This window comes from Pyricularia pennisetigena, chromosome 5 (assembly GCF_004337985.1).
Source record: "Pyricularia pennisetigena strain Br36 chromosome 5, whole genome shotgun sequence".
Taxonomy (NCBI): Eukaryota; Fungi; Ascomycota; class Sordariomycetes; order Magnaporthales; family Pyriculariaceae; genus Pyricularia; species Pyricularia pennisetigena.
In genome coordinates this window covers 4,202,429-4,220,883 of record NC_043743.1, presented here as the reverse complement: position 1 = coordinate 4,220,883, position 18,455 = coordinate 4,202,429, and the positions used below count along the sequence as shown (strand labels likewise).

Sequence of the window (18,455 nt, the reverse complement as noted above, 5' to 3'; positions counted from 1 at the left end):
GAGCCCTGCAGCCAAGATGACAAGACAGCTAGCAAAGCCCTATTATGCATGCAGTCGGCAAGATCGATTTTGGTACGTAGCAAAGTGAAGTGACTCGACACTGTCGGCTGGAAGCAAAACACCACAAGCAGATGATATGCATTGGCATCATCTTTTGGAATACTTCCATGTACCCTGGGTGAAGCTGTCTAGACTACCATGATTGTACAGTTATTTTGCATCTATTCACGGATTAAACAGATGGCAAATCTTTGCCGAAAAGCCTGGACGGGGCCATGGACGGAACAGGCCTGCAACCCGCTCGTGTGCAACGAACGACTAGCCGCCACAGTACAACATCTCGGACGTCCCCAGCCCCACGACGTCATTTGGAACGCCGACGCCGGTGTGGTCTTTTTTTTTCTCTACTTCAGAAAACTTGTCCAAGTAAAGGCCCCGTAGGGCTGGGCTGAGGCCACAAGAGATCTACCGCGTCAATGCTGGCTGTCAGGGTCTGGTTCTGTAACAAAGGGGTTCACCAAGACGACACGAGCTGCAAGGGTCCAAGTTTAAACGGACAATGCCCCCGAGTTGACGGCGCTGTTCGCCAACTGCTGTCTTGGGCAATGCATGGTTTCAACTTGTTGAAGCTTGTAGGCTTGCAAAGATGCTCAGCTTGGAGTGGGTTCTGGGTTTGGCAAGCTGCCCCATGTCAAGTTTGACATGTAGAGTATACCTAGGTGGGTGGGCAAGGGTAGAAGAGCTTTGAGAAGTATGTGACGCACCTCGAGTGGCGTGATGCTATAGTCTGCATATCTTGTCACCATTTGATGGATGACAAAGCAGAAAAAAAGACTTCACTGATCTATCAGTTTTGTCGACGGCAATCTTTCGGTTCGGTATGCATTTTGCCGTACCAAGACGTCCGCCTTTAAAGTTTCAATCCAAAAAAGCAGAAAAAAAAAAGACCATCATCCAAACCTCTGATGACCGGAGATAGCCCGGAGAAAGACTGGTCGGCATTAGCGAGCCCGTTCGGTAGAGGGGCGCCTAGTGTTTGCAAACTGTACCAAGCGGCTGTAATTCGGCCGATGTATTCGGCAGCATTCAGGCCACGCGACAAAACCGAGCCAGGTCTGAAGATTTACCGCGATGCAGGTACCGGTTATGGCTTCGGAAACCCGTCATGCGCTATCCCCGTATCGCAAACCTAACGTTGTTCACAGCGAGAGGCGGCACTACCAAATCCGGTCTAGGGCACCTTGGACGAATTGCAGATAGTTTATTTTTTTTTTGTTTTTTCCTTTCTTTTTTTTTGGTGTGCACGCGCATAATAGACAGGACTGACGGTGGTAATATGTAGTTTAGTCTCTGATCAAGATGAAATCAGGAGACGAAAAGTGATTTATATACAGGTTGTGATAAGGAAAAAAAAAGAAAAGAAGAAAAAAAAAGAAAGGGCTCCTCCCAAAGACATCCAAAGATGTTTCTGACTGTTCCCATCCGGGAGACGGTTGCGCAAGAAGGTCATCCGGCTCATCTATCAAGCTTGACAATATCAACGTTAGTATTCCCAACTGTTTCTCGTTCCGGAGGAGGAGCAGCAGCGTGATTACTACTTACCGACAACCAAGAGCTTTCCCAGATATTTTAGACCATGAGCATGGCAACACCGGCAAGACCAAGAGCGGCGCCAGGAACGACGTTAGCACCAGCGGCCTTTTTGGCAGCCGTAGTGGCAGCTGCGGCGGCGGCCGTTGTCTTCGCGGGAGAAGTGGCGGCGGGCTTCGTCGGAGAGGCAGTGGAGGCAGCCTGGACGGCCATGACGGAGGCGGCAGCGACGAAGATGGTGGAGAAACGCATTTTGGCTGAGGTTTTTGTTTTGTTCTGTTGTTCTTTGTCCAAGAGACGAGGTGGTTTTGTAGATGGCGTGGGGAGAATAAGGTGTTTGTTTCGAGTCTGAGTGGGCTGTTGGATGCTGGAGAAAGGGGGGAGGGAAGAGATGGCAAAGAGAGCAAGACTAACAGTCTTCTTATACTCGTTCATCTCGCAGCAGAATCACCGAGCTCCCCGCCGACTTGTCACTATCCAGGTAGCGTTATAGTCCCGACCGGCCCTTCAGCTACCCAGCTTTGCCTGCCATCAGGAGCTGTAAACAGGGAATCGGGCGTTTGATGTCCTCCCTCGATGCTTGTTCCCCATCGCGGACAAGTGCGCCGTACAAAATCCGCCCAGGGGACCAGGGTTGAAAGATGCAACCAGCCCGTAGCAGCCAACGAGCCGTCACACCATTCAATTCGCACCCGCGGAGCCGCCCTAGACAAGCTTCCCATCGACAGCTCAAGCATTGTGGATCCAGGCATCTTGGACCTGGGGAAGAGGTCTAGGCTTGCTTGGCGAAAGGCCGCGGAAGTTCCCAAGTGACAAAAACAGTAGTAGAAAAATAAAATAAAATAAAAAATTGCTCAAAGCATCACCACCATTGTTGCTGCTTGTTAGTAACGACCACTACTACGCACTACTGCAACTAGAAGCCTGAACTAGCTCTTGAGTCCTGGTGTGTCTAGTTCCACTGGATGTTGGATCCACGGATCCGGCGCCAGGTTGCCCTTAGTCAGTAGATTGTAGAAGGCCTCGGGCGAAATTGGACTGCTGCTGTCGTTTAATATATTCGACCTGGCCTGAGTTACATCCGTGATGCTATCTTTGTCTAGAGTTAGCGCCCGCGCCAAGGATAATTAGACCGACACGCTAGAAATAGAACTGCCCCTCAGTCGCCCTAGATTACCAGTCCCTATACGGCTGGGAGACCGCAAAAAGTTAATAGAGATAGATTATTTCATTTGGTTTTTGCTCCTCATCGTCTGCGGACTGACAGACCAGAAGAAAAAAAAAAAAAGGGTCCATGATTCCGACCGCAGCATCTCGTATACACTGCCTAGACCAAGAAGTAAGAAAGATTGGAACCCGATCATGTGTGTGTGGTTGAAGGACCCTGACAAGATAAGTGGAGGCAAAGTCAACCCATATCCAATTACGCTTGGGCTGCGGCCTTGAGCTCCCGAAAGAGAGAGAGAGAGAAAAGAAAAAAAAAAAAAAAAAGACGTGACGGGATGACACGCGTCTCCTGTTGCAAGTATACAGGTATATCACGGTTCCTAATACACCCTTTGACGTTTGTCTACTTAGCCGTGGGTAGCTTGTCTCTTTGGACGATCAATGATCAAGTTCGCCACGGCAGTCAGATCCGTCACATCGGAAGATCCTCGCCAATCCGTTCTTGGGCGGAGAAAATGCTTGTCTTGACTCGGCGTGCCCTGGGAACCCAAGCCCACGACGCCTGTGCGCTGGCCCTCTGGTTTTTTCTTTTGCGGCGGCCCCCTGTCGGAGCAATACTGGAGCAAATACTGGATGGAGCAAGTGAGTGGGAGCCGCGGGGGGTCCCAGTCAGCTCGCGCGCCTCGAAGCTTGTCCAGGAGCCAAACAACGGCTTGTCCTAGCCTAGGAGGGAAACACTGTCTCAAGTGGGAAAACCAAACATAGACGCAAAAAGACTATGTAATAATATGCCTCTTTTAAGTGACCTGAAGAAGGAGAAACAAAAAAAAAAAAAAAAAAAAGAGCCTTGTATTACGTGCTAACGCGACTGCAAGGTCACATTCTGAGAGTGGATAGCGATTCGACATTTCCGTGGCCTTCAGCAAACCAAGACATGTTTACTCGCTCGCCCCCGATTCGGAAATAGGGGCTTGGTTCATCTGGACTCTGGACCACCCAACCAAAGCTAGCGTAGATGACTATTATCAAACTGCCAGTAGTTGGCTCCGACCCGTTTCGTTTCCAAAATTGCAAGGAGTAGCTTTGCAGTAGCTGCCGACGTACCCAAGAACGCTCGCCTAGAGGTAAACAATAAAACGTCGGTAGAGATTATTATCTTTTGAGGCGGCATGTTCCTGCCGACTCGTAAGTCACCGCTAACCAAAAAAAAAAAAAAAAGGCAAATACTGTAGGAAGCTTGTTCTGTGCAGTGCAGTCTCACCCTTTTCTCCTCCTCCATCAGCCAATCTTGCTTCCGCCTGTGAGCACATATTTGAGGAGTCCGGGTTTCGGACAAGCAGTCCGGGTGGGTAACTGGCAAAATTGGTCATCCAAAATACCCGTCTCGTTTGCTAAAAGTGGCCAATTGATGCGGGATTTGTTACTTGTTCAATACCCAAACCTTCACCACGGTCTCATGTTCCAAACAAAGAGACCAACTCCCTCGCGGTTGCGACGCACAGATGCTCAACTTGCTCACTTTATAGAGATGTCATGTTCGCAAGCCTTGACAACAGGAACTCTATCCCCGTTGTCTGGATATTGCAGCCAATTTCTAGCCAAGTATAACCAAGTTTGTTTGTCTTTGCCATCCAAGAAAAAAAAAAAAAGAAGAAAAAAATGCACGCTCGGAACATGGCAGGAAAAAAAAAACATTTTCTCGCCTCAGTTTCGTACACTTTCAATCTCACAGACTGACCAGCGTCCAACCCACCACTGTCTTAAATCTTGGCACCCTCCTTTCTCCTCCGTTCCCTCTCCCGATCCCTCAGCAGCCTCCTCAGGATCTTACCACTGGGACTCTTGGGGATGGCGTCCATGACCTCCACGCCGCCCTTGATCCACTTGTACGATGCCTTGTGGTCAGCCACGTGCTTGGTAACCAGCCTGGCCATCTCCTCGTCCGAGGTGTCCTTGTACTCTGGCGACTTGACCACAAACGCTTTGGGAACCTCGCCCGCCCGCTCGTCCGGCACCTGAGTGACGGCCACGTCCGACACGGCCGGGTGCGTCAAGATGTGCGCCTCGAGCTCGGCCGGCGCCACCTGGTGGCCCTTGACCTTGATGAGCTCCTTGATGCGATCGACGATGACGATGTGCTCATGGCCTTGTGGCGATTTGGTCACATAAACTTCGTCGCCTGTGCGGAGCCAGCGGCCGTCTGCATCGTGGACAAAAGTCTCGGCCGTGGCTTTTTCGTTGTTCAGGTAGCCGAGCACAATAGACGGGGACTTTTGTTTTGTACCGTGTTAGTGTTGTGGTGGTGTTTTTCCAATACAAGTGCTGGCGCTTTTTTGCAGTGGGGGAGGAAACTCACCTGGACCCAAATCTCGCCTGGTTTGTCGTGCTCAGTAATCTCCCTGCCAGACACGGGATCCACAAGCTTGGCGCGGATGCCAGGCACCAGGGACCCAGAAGACTTGGTCATGACATCGTGCTCGCTGCTGGAGCAGACCACGACCGCACTCTCGGTGCACCCATAGGCCTGCGCAACGATCCACTTGGGGTACGTCTTTGCCAGCTCGGCAATGGTCTCCTCGCCCAGCGGGGCCGCCCCGGAGAACACGAAGCGCACGCTCGACAAGTCGTACTTGGCGCACACGTCGGCCTGTTGCAGCATGGCGATGATCATGGGCGGCACGACTATCAGCTGCTCGATGCGGAACCTCTGGATGGCGTCGAGGTAAGTCTTGAGCTCGAACCTGGGCAGCACAATGATCTCGTCGCCGCGCCAGGTGGCCATGTGTGCCACCACGACGAGCCCGTAAATGTGGCTCATGGGCAGCAGACCCAGCTCCACCTGCGTCTCGATGCCCTTTTGTTTTCGGGCCACCGACTCGTAGGCCACATGCGAAATGATGTTGGCGATGATGTTGTGGTGGGAAATCATCACGGCCTTGGGAAGTCCCGAGGTCCCGCTGCTGTAATTGATAAAGGCCACCTGCCTTTTTCCTTGGCCCTTGATCCATTTGATCGGCTCCAGCGGCGGCAGCTGTTTGCCCTCGGCTATCAGGTCCTCGATGGTCGGGAAGGGCGCCTGCGCCACGGCGGCCTCGTCGCCCACCGTCGGCAGCAAAAACACCCTGTCCCTCTTGAGCCCGGCGGCATCGGCAGCTTTGAGAGCTGTGCCCAGAAGCGAGACGCACGTGAAGACTACGCCGGTGCCGGAGCTCCGGAGTTGGTGCTCGAGCTCATCTGCGGCATAAGCAGCGTTGGCGGGGGTGACGATGCCATTCAGTTTGTGCGCGGCGTAGGCGGGTATGATGTAGTCGATGGTGTTGATGGAGAAGATGGCCGCGACCTTGTCCCAGGGAGTCAAGTCATCGTTGGGGGCCCATCCGGTGCGCTTCGCCAGAGCACGAGCGAGGTACTCGGAGCGGTGGTGTAGTTCTGCGGTGGTGTGGGTTCGACCAGTCAATCCGCAGGTGAATGGGTTTCGGGACTTGTCGAGTGGTTGCCGGCCGTAGGACTCATTAATCATGAACTGGTGGAGTGGGATTGAGTCGGGCGCATCCTGAGCTGTAATTTTGAGGCAGTATTGCTTGGTTAGATAGACCCTTGGTGGCGGTGAAGGAAAAAGGGGAGACAAAAAAAAAAGGATGCAACTTGCTTATCTCCGGCACCCACGAGGGAGGGTAGAAAACCATGGTTGCAAGACGAGACACAAGACAGACATGCAAGGTCAAGGTAAAAAGAAAAAAAAAAAAAAAAAGTCGTATGACTTGACAATGGCAATTGATTCTCTCCACTTCGGCTATCAATTAAAGCACTCAAGGTAGAGAAACAGAAGCTCAAAATAGGTAACCGAAAAGAAGAGCAAAAACAAAACGTCTCAGCAAATAAACCGCAAAAGTCTCAAAAGACAATGCGCCCAAGCAATGCCGAGCACAACCGAACGCACGCACACGCAGCGAATTTCCACCGTTGCAAAAAAATTAAAAATTAAAAATAAAAAAAGGTAACAAGGCCGTCAAGGCAGGCCCTCGCGAGCGCCCAGATACTACCGCTATTACTCCCAATGTGACATTCAGCTCGCACCTGGCTCCGAGTCATATTTTCTTATTTGCAAAGGCGACCCCCGAAAGCTAGGAAGCTCGCAAGCTGGATTTGGGATATGACGTGATGACGGAATTTGTGCGCGCGGAAAAAGTGCGAGGATGGTGGGGGTGCCAGACACAATTTACGATTCTGTACACACAAGTGCGGCATCAGAATCGCTGCTAGCACGATAAGGTGGGTGGGCAGGTGGGTGGGCAGGTGGGAGGGTAGGCTCAGTACCATAGTAGGCTCGGTAGGGTCCCCCAGTGTTGTTACAAGATCGGACCCATAAATATCTCTTCAACCCAAAAAGGGGTCCCCCCCTCCCCAAACCCAATGCGCCGGCGCCGGCAGTTCCCGATTTGGACATAACCATTTTCTTTACCGACCTGTAAGAAAAAAAAGAACAAAAAAGATACCGACGAAATCGGCTGTTGTACATCGGCAAAATAGTAGCAGTAGTATTAGATGTAGATCGCATCCCATTTCGGGTAATCAAGAGATAAACAAGCGACCTCTTGTCCTTTTTGGAAAAGGTATCATCCGGTATATCATCAGCACAAAAGACTTGGGCTGGGCATTTTTTTTATCTTGGTCTTAATGAAGGTGGCAGAAGAAGAGGTGTGCTTGCTTTGGCTCTTCACAGGGCAGACAAGGGAAAAATGACCGTCATGGTAGAGACGCCCAAGGGAAAGGCTCCCGAGCAATTGTCACCGGCCCTCGCCACTAACGAGTCACCACATCCGACTAATTCATCACCGGCGCCCATCACCACCACCAGCACCACCACCAACACCAACACCAAAATCCCACTCACACAGACGACAGCCAACCCCAACCCCAACCCAGAAGCCACCACCAGCCAACAACAACAACATCAACAACCACCACAACCAGCACCACCACATCAACAACAACCACAACAACAACAACAACAACAACAACAATACGACACTGCAACCAACAACGATGCCGCAGCTGACCCCTTCAGCCTCAACGACGAGTACGCCTACACGCCGCGCAAGAAGCTGCGCGTCGTCACCATCGGCGCCGGCTTCAGCGGGCTGCTGATGGCGCACAAGTTCCAGCACCGCTTCCGTGAGATGCGCGAGCTGGTCCAGCACACCATCTTCGAGGCCCTGCCCGAGGTGGGCGGCACGTGGCTGGTGAACAACTACCCGGGCGTCCAGTGCGACGTGCCCGCCCACATCTACGCCTTCCCCTTCGACCCCAACCCCAACTGGGATCGGTTCTACGCCTCGGGGGCCGACATCCTCGCCTACATCAAGGCCACGGTCAAGAAGTGGGGCCTGGACAGGGACCTGCACCTCAACACGCGCGTCGTCGGCGCCAGATGGCTCGAGGACCGGGGCCAGTGGCGCCTGACCGTGTCGCACGCCGGCGTCGAGCGCGACGAGTACTGCGACGTCCTGGTCTCGGGCCAGGGCGTGCTCGTGCACGAGAACTGGCCCAAGATCCCCGGCCTGCACGGCGAGGGGGCCGTCTTCAAGGGCCACATCACCCACTCTGCCCGCTGGGACCACGACTACGACTACAGCAACAAGCGCATCGCCGTCATCGGCAACGGCGCCAGCGGCATCCAGATCATGCCGCAGATGGCCAAGCTGCCCGGCACCACCGTCACGAACTTCATCCGCGGCCCTTCCTGGGTCTACTACCGCGCCCCGCCGTCCAAGCACCTGGGCCGGGACATCGACGACCTGAACCCGCAGTACACCGACGAGGACAAGGCCAAGTTCCAGGATCCGCAGAAGCACCTCGAGCACCGAAAGAACATCATCTCCACCACCAACAGGTCCTTTTACGTCCTCATCAAGGGCGAGAACAACAAGGCCGCCATGGAGGCCGCCGCCGCCCAGATGGCCGAGAAGCTCAACCACGACAAGAGGTTGTGCGAGATGCTGATCCCCAAGTATGAGATGGGCTGCAAGCGCATAACCCCGGGGCCCGGATACCTGGAGAGCTTCAGCAAGCCAAACGTACACTTGACCAACAGCCCCGTGGTCAAGGTGACGGAGAATGCCATACACACAGCCGATGGCCAGGTCCACGAGGTGGATGTCAGTAAGTAACCACCACACCAACCCACCAACCCACGCCTCTGGTGGATTCAAGTCGCTAATCTCATCTTCGACAAACTCCAGTCATCTGCGCAACCGGCTTTGACGTCTCCCACTGTCCGCGGTATCCCATCGTCGGCCTAGATCAAACCGTCGACCTCGCCACCCAGTGGAGTGACTCACCAGACAGCTACCTGAGCGTGGCCGTGCCCAACTACCCCAACTTCTTCCTCTTCATGGGCCCGCGGTGCCTGGGCGGAGCCGGCTCGCTCGTCGAGTCGCTCAACTGGACGGGCGACTACATCGCCAAGTGGGTCCGGAAGATGGCGACCGAAGACATCAAGTACGTGCACCCAAAACTCGACAAGACGCTCGACTACATGCGCTACGGCGACGAGATTCACAAGCGCCTCGTCTGGAGCGGCGGCTGCTCCAGCTGGTATAAGCGCGGCACCAAGGACGGCAAGGTCACGGCCCTGTTTGGCGGCGGGGTGCAGCTCTTCCTGCGGCTGCTCAGCGAGATCCGCGCCGAGGACTTTGAGATCGTCTACAGGACCGAGAACCCCTGGCGGTTTATGGGCAATGGCTTCTTGGAATGGGAGTTCCAGGACGGCATCGACCTGTCATGGTATGTCGAGAAGGCCGAGACTATGGACGCCGAGGTCGCGAACCACGACGGTCCACCAGTGACCAAGTGGGTGAGGCGTGAGGCACAAAAAGTGCCCGAGGGAGCACCAGGGTGGGCGCGGGTCTGATGAGAGAAGAAAAGAAAATCACCAAGCCCGAGAAAAACCACCCCCAACTAATAATCACGGGAGGAGGAAACGATAAAAGGGGAATACGGGTTTTAATGAGACGTTTCGGATGCATGTTTGACGGTTGAGACGAACATTTGTAGCGAGGCATGGCATAGCGACATGACATTAAATCTATTCAAAAACAAACACTTACTCAGTGTCGGGTTCATGTCATCGGAAGGAGCCTGACTACAGAGGAGGCTAGTGCCAAACAACAAAAAGAAGAAAAAAAAAAGAAAGAAAGAAAAAACAATATGTTTCACACGCCGAATTCAGGCATTCCAAGGTCGGCAAACTCCAAATTGCCATAGCCAAAGGGATCCAAAAGACCAGCCATGTACGAGTCCCTATCTTGGAACAACATGTTATCGGGAGTTGGCATCCTGGTTGCGTCCCTTGGCTCTCTCCTAATCGGCAACAACGTAGCAGCTATGCCACTCGTATCCCTCGTCACGAACGGGAACAGGCTCTCCCACTTGTCCAGCTCCGGGAGCTCATCGCTCACTACGGGCGTGATCCTGTGTTCGGCTTCCGGCGCAGCTGTTTCGGGAACAGACACGGCGCTCGGTTGCCGGCTTTGCGCATGCAGCTGATGCTGCTGCGACCGTAACCTGTCGAAGCCATTCCGAATAATCTTGGCCGATCCCCACATGATTTGCAGCTGGTCCACCGTGGCAGTGATGATGTCCAGCCCAGCAGTTGCCTCGGCAGCTATGCTTTCGATGCGGGTGGCTTGGAGCAGAGCTATAAAAGCTGAGCCCGTATACCAACATGTGATTGCTGGTAGATATCTAGAGTCACCTCTAGCGAGAACGTCGCGCAGGATTCTTGCCGTGCAGCTCGCAGCCAGGATCGCGGCTGGAAGGGCCTGTGGCACGGGGGCGCGGGCGGACTTGCGAAGGTGTAGAACAATAATGCTCGTGAAATACGGCAAATGTAGCATGTGGACGTCCCTGTCAAACGAGGAAGCAGGGGTCGTTCCTGTTTGTATGGGCAGAACCAGATGAGGCGGCAGGGACTTGACCCAGCTGACCAGCTCACGCCTCAGGTGTAAAGGGAAAGGTTCAGTCGGAGAAGCGCGAGTGAGCTGCTTGGCCATGCGACCCATGATGCCACAGAGCCTGACCCAATGGATAAAAATTTCTCCTTTGCGCTGAAGCGTCGGATCAGGTGGAAAATCATGTAGGGTGCACTCCTGTATGTTGCAATCTTCTGGGTCGATCACAGCCGGCTTACTTTGGCAGAGTGCAGTGAGTCGCTCCCTTGCAAATGCCGTCCACCAGATGCGTCGGCGGATGCTGATCTCGGGTCGGTACGGTACTGCCGATGCGGGAGCTGGGAAGTAATGGCCTCCAACAGAGAGCAGGGCCTGGGCGTGGGCGATAGGCGATGCGTCGTCTTCGGGTGGTTCTTTTGGTGCCTGAGTTTCCCGATGTATATTCATTTGCTGTGCCTGGCGGATGATGACGGTTTGCCACCACCAGCTCGAGTGACGGTGGATCATGGTTGGTGGTTTCTTTGCCCACCAGTAAAAGAGCGACACGGCCTGTAGCGTTGTCAGGGGGTCGGGCTCCTCGTCGTTGTAGAACATGGTGGTGGCGGCCTTGTAATAGGCTGCCGGTCCATCGTGGGGGAGGAGAGGAGGCCGTATGTGACTCGCGGCAAGGGCAACGGCATTGGCCAGCAGTGGTGACCGTGCAACTTCCCGCAGTAGCGTGTCGGGGTCGAGTACGGGACACCATGTGAAGCAATACTCGCTGTAGGTTTCGGCAAATATCTCGTGCAGCTCTCTTTGTTGAAAGGCAAGGGTGTTGTGGTGGGGGTGGCCCAATGCGGCCTCCTGCTCCTGTTCCTCGACGTCTATATCTTGCTCTGGACCGTAAACCTGAAGAAAGCCAGTGTCTACGTCGCTTGCGGTTCTGCCAGTTCGTAATTCGTGGCCCGTGTCGCCGGTGCGCGTGGTGCGAAAGGACTCGGGGCTATGGTTTGATATGTAGGAAGGGCAGGTATTTGGCAGATTATTGCGAGCTTGGCTGAAATGAGACGATGGGGGAGTGCGAAGGTCGGCCTGGGCTTCGCTGACCACCGACCGTCTTCTGTATTCCTCCGGGGGCCGGGCTGGTTGTGAAGTTGTCGCGGCGGGCGTCGTTTTTGGGTTAGTCGTGGTTGGATTCGTCGTTTTCCTCCTTCGTTTCGAGTGTCGCACATCGCACTGGCGGTCGGCGCCATCGCATGCCGTGCATCGTTCCTCGCCTTGGGCTAGCCGTTTCTGTAGGTCGCATTTTATCTTTTTCGCGTGGCAGGCGGAGCATACTTGTCTACCACAGGGAGGGTTCGGGCGGCACAGGTCGAGTTAGCCGAATGCTTCTTGGAAGATGTTTTCTTTATTTTCTTTCTTTCATTCTTTCATTTGAGGGACACCAACTCTGCACGCTTCCTCTTGGGATTGCCGCCTCCTTCGACCTGCAGCCAGTCTGTAATGATGGTCTCCATCGTGGCAAAGAAGCCAAGGAAAAATAGGTCGCAAACATAGCGGCAGGAATCGATGACTGATACTGCATGTACAGTACAGTAAGTAGATAGCCGGGGGTCGATGATGATGGCCAGCCCGGCATTCCAATCCTGGGGTCCCTGAATCTTAGTTAGTTGCTGCAGCTGCAGTAGTCAGTTATGTGGGTGGGTGGGTGGATTGACTTGACTATTTGTGGAATCAAACGACTCGGCAGACCTTGAGGGCCAGCGAAACAGAGTTGAGAATGGGTGTGACGGTACCCCGCACCTCTAGTGGTACCCGCAAGGATTCATCGCCAAGCCTCTGAGCGTCGGTGATATGCTATTTGATCTTGGTGGGGTTGGCTCTGAATCGCGCAGCAAACAAAACATCCATTGCTAGATAAGCAGCCGGCTCTGGTTGAAAGTTTTCTTGGAGAATTTTTCTACCCATAGTTGAAAGAAAAAGTTTTTTTGTCTCCATTTCGGCAGTCCGGTAGTTATTAGTTAATGTGGAAACCTTTTTTTTTTTTTTTTTTTCTTTTCTCTCTCTCTTGTTATTCTGCTCGTATTTAGTTTTTTTCTTCTTTTTTTCTTTACCGAGAAAAGCTTAGGCAAACAAGCAGCTTTAACCGTGACATGGGCATCCTAACCAAATATTTTTTTCTATAGTTGGATTGATTTGCTTGCTTACGTAGTATGCAATCACTTGTTGATATTGGCTTAATATTCTCCACTATGCGCATGGAAACTTGGAAAGATCGAGAGATCTCATCGAGATGCAAAAAAACGACCCCAAAATGTACCAGCAGTTTGCCAAGCACGCTCCATCAGCAATGCTCCCTGAACTGGTGGTTACTATTTCTTGGCGGGGGACGCGGGGGCCGTACCCAGAAAAACCCTACTTCCGCCGGCTAATATCTGACGACATCAGGCCCAATACAAAGTCGGGATTAGATAATCCGATGGACCGACTCCTCATGAGGGGATGCTCGACTGAAGCTGAGCGGACGTCGGGCTATATGGAGGACCTGATGGTTCGCTTTCCTCCATGGGGCGGGCTCCCAAACCGCCCTGCTTGAGATACCAGACCAGCAGGATGGCACCAGCGATGCTACTGAGATTGGCCTTTTGTTCTCTTGTCGCTATGGCGGTGGCAGCCATGGACTCCACGCTGGCGAGCTCGGCCGCCAACCCCCTCAGACTGTGGCAAACCACAGCAGGCGTCACGTACAACGACTCGTTCCTCATCGGCAACGGCCGCCTTGGCTTCTCACTGCCGGGAACCGCCCTGACGGAGGCCATCACGCTCAATGAGGATTCTTTCTGGTCGGGTGGGAAGATGGATCGCGTCAATCCAGACGCCGCCGCCAACATGCCCCAGATCCAGCAGCTGATTACCCAGGGCAGAATCGAAGAGGCCGCAACGCTTGCCGGCATGGCGTACAAGGGTCTACCAGACTCGGTAAGGCACTATGACTGGCTCGGTCGACTACATCTTGCCATGAAGGGGCCGGCAGGACAGGCAGGGAACTATGAGCGGTGGCTGGACGTTGGCGAGGGCTTAGCTGGTATCGATTACACTGTAAATGGTACAGATTTTAGCCGGGAATATTTGGCCAGCTTCCCGGACCAGGTCATTGCTGTCAGAATTAAGAGCAACCGGAGCAGGTCCATCTCCTTCACGGTCAGCCAGTCACGCGGCAGTGGTCTGAACAGATTTCAGGACTATACGACAGCACTGGACGGCGACACGATCCTTATGGGTGGTGGCAGCATGGGGTCTGATGCGATTGTCTTCTCATCAGGGGCAAAGGTGGCAGTATCAAGTGGCTCCGTCAAGACGATTGGCGAGACCATCGTTGTGAGCGATGCTGATTCTGCAGTTATATACTGGACTGCGTGGACCACCTACCGCAAGCCCAAGGACCAGCTGCGGCAGTCGGTACTGGCGGATCTTCGCACAGCTGCTGCGAAGGGGTATGACGCCATTCGAGCCGAACATGTAGAGGACTACCAGAAATTGGCTGGCCGGGTTGATCTCAGCCTGGGAACATCTTCCAGCGAGCAAAAGAGCAAGTCGACGGCACAAAGGCTGCGTGGCATGTCCCAGTCGTTCGACCCAGAGATGGCCACGCTGTACTTTTACTTTGCCCGCTATCTTTTGATTGCCAGCGGGAGGCCGGGGACTCTGCCAGCAAACCTGCAGGGCATTTGGAACACTGACATTTCCCCACAATGGGGCTCCAAGTATACCATCAACATCAACCTGCAGATGAATTATTGGCCAGCGTTGCTAACCAGTTGAGTGCCCTTTGGCCTTTTTTTTTTTTTCTTCTTTTTTTTCTTTTGCTCGCTCTCCTTGGTATCACCGACTTTGCTTGCTGGGTTTTATGCTGCAACCATTCTGTTAACGCTGCGGCGGCATAGACATGCCCGAGCTGCACCATTCCCTCTTGGACCACCTCAAGATCATGCATCAAAACGGCAAAGACGTCGCCCGCCGCATGTACAATGCCTCGGGTTCCGTATGCCACCACAACACGGACCTCTGGGGTGACTGCGCGCCGCAGGACAACTACGCCGCTTCGACCTTCTGGCCGACCGGTCTAGGCTGGCTCGTCACGCACGTCCATGAGCACTACCTCTTCACTGGCGACCAGCAGGTGCTGAGGGACTACTATCCAGTGCTGCGTGACTCTGCCCTGTTTTTCCTCGACTTCCTCACAGAGTATCAGGGTCACCTCGTCACCAACCCCAGCGTCTCCCCCGAGATCCAGTACTACCTGCCCAACAGCACAACAAGACAAGGGGTGGCCTTGACTCTGGGCCCGACGTGCGACAACTCCATCATCTGGGAGGTGTTTGGACTTGTGTTGCACGCAACCGACATTCTGGGAGACGTAGACGGAAAGGAACTGCCGGATCGCGTCAAGTCGGCGCGTGCTCGCCTCCCACCGCTTCGCAAGGACCAGTACGGCGGCCTCGCCGAGTTCATCCACGACTACACGGAAGACGAGCCCGGGCATCGACACTTTTCACAGCTGTTTGGCCTCTTCCCGGGCAGTCAGATAACATCGTCCAGCGGCCTGCCCTTCGAGGCGGCCAAGCGCTCGCTGGCAAGGCGGCTGGGCAACGGTGGCGGAGACACGGGCTGGTCCAGGGCCTGGTCGATTGCACTGGCCGCGAGATTGTTTGATGCGGATGGTGTCGCCAGGTCGTACGACCACCTCTTGGTAAACTTGACATACCCAAACTCCATGCTTGACATCAACGCCCCTTCGGCGTTCCAGCTAGATGGAAACTATGGCGGAGTGACCGTCGTCGAAGCCATTGTTCAGAGCCACGAACTGGTGACAGCCAACGGGGACGCGGCGACGTTGGGGGACGGAACAGAAGCGCACCATCTCATCCGGCTGCTCCCTGCTCTGCCGCGGCAATGGGCGGCGAACGGGGGTGGACATGCCAAGGGTCTCTTGACAAGGGGTGGATTCCAGCTTGATGTGCACTGGGACGACCAGGCAAGGTTGACGAATGCGACTTTGACCAGCCTCCAAGGGAACACCGTCTGGGTTACTCTGGGGGCCATTCCACTCGGGCAGGCTAACGGTACCTCTGCCACCATCACGGTAGAGGGTCATGGAAACGGGATCTTTGTCAAGTTGCCGTCCGAAAGGGGCAAGACGTACATTGTCAAGAGAGATGAGCAATAAAAGGGGATGACAACATGCACAGAGAAGATTTGGAGATATATATATATATATATATATATATATACATACATATAGCTGGAAGCCAAAACCTTGATGTCTATATTTTGCTACTGAAAGTGAAAAAAAAACTGTAATAATGTTCTACAATAATATTCCACAAGGGCTACTTGCCCTGTTGCGGGCAGCTGCTCCGCCTGTCGTGTAAAAAGACCAGGCTGCCCCCAACGTTTGCCAATCAGTTTCGACCAAGACGGTTCCTCTGGCAGTGAAGACACATGATGGACAGATTGTCATGGTTCGGTCGACCGCAAGGACAGACGCGGCTCCCACGCGGTGCCGTCATGCTGGCACGATACGCATTGGTGCCGCCGAGGACAGGGGTGTCGGTGTACCAAGTCGGAATGGGGTAAGGGGTAGCCCTGGACGCACCCGAGGCGGAGAGGTCGACCACGGGCCGGTACGGTGTCGTCGACGGAGACGTGGGCATCCCCGGGCCGAGCGTGCCCCGCGTCATCTCCGCGGCGCACGTGCGGCACATGGCCATCGAGACCAGCTTCAGCTTGGTGAGGCCGCACTTGGGGCAGTACTTGAGCTTCGACCCGAAGGCGTCCGTGTTCGAGGGCTTGGGGCTCTTGGCGCGCGCAGGAACTTCGGCCGATCGCCGGTGGCTGCGAGACGGCCTGTCCGGGGCTGGGTCCATGGTCCGGGAACTGCGCTTGGAAGCGCGTGAGCTGTCGGATGACTGGCCATGACCAGATCGCGAAGTGGGCCTGGATGGGTTGTCGAGCAAGTGCTGGGTTGTCAAAGTGGGTGGGTGGTACGTACCTGAAAAGGACTCTCTGCGGCCGCTCCTGGAGGCAGATCTGACGGGAGGGTTGACATCATACGTAGACATGGATGTGGGTGGATACATTTCGGATGAAGACTCTCTGCGCCCGCTCCGAGAGGCAGATCTAGCAAGAGGCTCGGAGTCGTACGTAGACATGGACGTCGGTGGATACATTCCGGATAAAGACTCCCTGCGCCCGCTCCGAGAGGCACATCTAGCCAGAGGCTCGGGGTCGTACACAGACATGGATGTGGGTGGATACATACCGAGTAAGGAATCTCTGCGGCTGCTGCGCGAGGCAGGTCTCACTGGAGGTTCGGGAAGATATGCAGAAGACATGGATGTAGGCGGGTAAGCACTCCGCGCCGCTCGACGGGTGGACGTTGAAGACGATCCAGCATGCTTGGAAGACGATGACCGGGAGCCGCTGCGGGAGGAACTTGTAGTGCGACCCTGGCCAGCTCCAGTTGATGTGCTCAGACGTGGCGCCGGCCCAAGGGAGGCTGGATTCACATACATGGGCGCTGCCGAGCCGCTGGGCTGTTCATAGCAAGGCTGGTCGGGCACGTAATACCCGTAGTCATTGGCATCGAAGCCCATGTAAGGGTTGTATGACATTTTTGGGCAATTTCTTTGGGGTTTTGGGTGTGAGTGAGTGTTGTTGCGTTTTGCGAGCCTGTCGCAAATGATTGTCATGTCCTGGATTTACGAAAAAGGCACTCGGAGCAAAACCCAGTCTTTTATATTGATGAGTAGAGTTTCCAACGCAACAGCCTATTGAAAAAAAGGGACAAAGACTTTGTCGGCGGGATTGCTGAAATTTGCCGCCCACAAAGCATCACTTCCTGGAACATGATCATTGTACCCGATCTCAGTCCTGTGCAATTTGGACAAAGCCCCAGCTGACAGCGCTTGGTTTGGACTGCCAAGGCCGAGTCCTTTGCGTATGGTTGATAACAGAGGCGCAATCCAACTTTGTGTTACCCTGCAGCAATCACAATAGTTGCAGGCCGGTCTGGGCCACCTTGGGGGCAGGAAATGCGGCGCGTTTTTCCAGAGTGAACAACTCGAGGGCGTTGCTCAGCCTTCCCTCCTGGAATCCCCAATGCATACATGGAGCTGCTGCTTTTTTTTTTCTCTAGCTCGAAGCCACATTGTCAAACTCTTGATTGTTTTTCTTTGTTGCCACAGTCCAAAAAGACCAATGCACCCTCACCAAGGTAACATCCGGTTGTCGAATAGCAGGGAGCTGAACAGGTGCTCCTTTCAGGCTGACGGGGGAAAGCTGGAAGCAGGTGTGGCATGACGGAACGAAGTGGGTTGATTTGGGGTTTGTGCCGGTGCCGTAACGATGCCTCACTGCCTCTCAGTATCTCATGCTTCCTAGTCCATGAGGTAACAGAGGTATGACTACTCACCAATGGCTAGCCGAGGTGCGCTGGCTGTAAAAGTCACTTGTATTAATTCCAAATTGGAAAACCCATGTTCACATCCAAGATGGCCCCGGGATCTCTGCGATGAGTGTCTAGTCTAGTCTGTCATTAGTTTGTATAAGAAATAACTATTTATATACTGCGCTATTTCCACCAGCTCCAAGTTTCCCCACATATTCCCGTCTATTATAAACCAGATTACTTAGCTGTGTCGTGGTATGTTATTATAGTCCGTCCACGTCTCGATCCATCATCAACCCCAGCCTCCTTTCGTTCGC

At 54.0% G+C, this 18,455-nt stretch overlaps 6 protein-coding genes across 6 annotated transcripts; 2 read left to right on the top strand and 4 right to left on the bottom strand.

The window, feature by feature from the left end:
- Positions 1–1,629: 1,629 nt before the first annotated feature.
- On the bottom strand, positions 1,630–1,842 carry PpBr36_09116 (uncharacterized protein; the record flags this gene model as incomplete). The annotated part of the gene is made up of 1 exon (XM_029896238.1): positions 1,630–1,842. One exon carries the CDS (start codon positions 1,840–1,842, stop codon positions 1,630–1,632), a length of 213 nt encoding a protein of 70 aa, XP_029747615.1.
- Positions 1,843–4,517: 2,675 nt separating this feature from the next.
- PpBr36_09115 (uncharacterized protein) lies at positions 4,518–6,443 on the bottom strand (the record flags this gene model as incomplete). The annotated part of the gene is made up of 3 exons (XM_029896237.1): positions 4,518–5,027; positions 5,114–6,310; positions 6,441–6,443. The coding sequence occupies 3 exons, from the start codon at positions 6,441–6,443 to the stop codon at positions 4,518–4,520; spliced, it is 1,710 nt and encodes a 569-aa protein (XP_029747616.1).
- Positions 6,444–7,496: 1,053 nt separating this feature from the next.
- PpBr36_09114 (uncharacterized protein) lies at positions 7,497–9,670 on the top strand (the record flags this gene model as incomplete). The annotated part of the gene is made up of 2 exons (XM_029896236.1): positions 7,497–8,919; positions 9,000–9,670. The coding sequence occupies 2 exons, from the start codon at positions 7,497–7,499 to the stop codon at positions 9,668–9,670; spliced, it is 2,094 nt and encodes a 697-aa protein (XP_029747617.1).
- Positions 9,671–9,971: 301 nt separating this feature from the next.
- Positions 9,972–12,205, bottom strand: PpBr36_09113 (uncharacterized protein; the record flags this gene model as incomplete). The annotated part of the gene is made up of 2 exons (XM_029896235.1): positions 9,972–12,030; positions 12,132–12,205. The coding sequence occupies 2 exons, from the start codon at positions 12,203–12,205 to the stop codon at positions 9,972–9,974; spliced, it is 2,133 nt and encodes a 710-aa protein (XP_029747610.1).
- A 1,096-nt stretch (positions 12,206–13,301) lies between these two features.
- Positions 13,302–15,915, top strand: PpBr36_09112 (uncharacterized protein; the record flags this gene model as incomplete). Its single annotated transcript, XM_029896234.1, has 2 exons — positions 13,302–14,505; positions 14,633–15,915. 2 exons carry the CDS (start codon positions 13,302–13,304, stop codon positions 15,913–15,915), a joined length of 2,487 nt encoding a protein of 828 aa, XP_029747611.1.
- A 235-nt stretch (positions 15,916–16,150) lies between these two features.
- PpBr36_09111 (uncharacterized protein) lies at positions 16,151–17,362 on the bottom strand (the record flags this gene model as incomplete). The annotated part of the gene is made up of 1 exon (XM_029896233.1): positions 16,151–17,362. The coding sequence occupies one exon, from the start codon at positions 17,360–17,362 to the stop codon at positions 16,151–16,153; it is 1,212 nt and encodes a 403-aa protein (XP_029747612.1).
- Between the last annotated feature and the right edge of the window lie 1,093 nt (positions 17,363–18,455).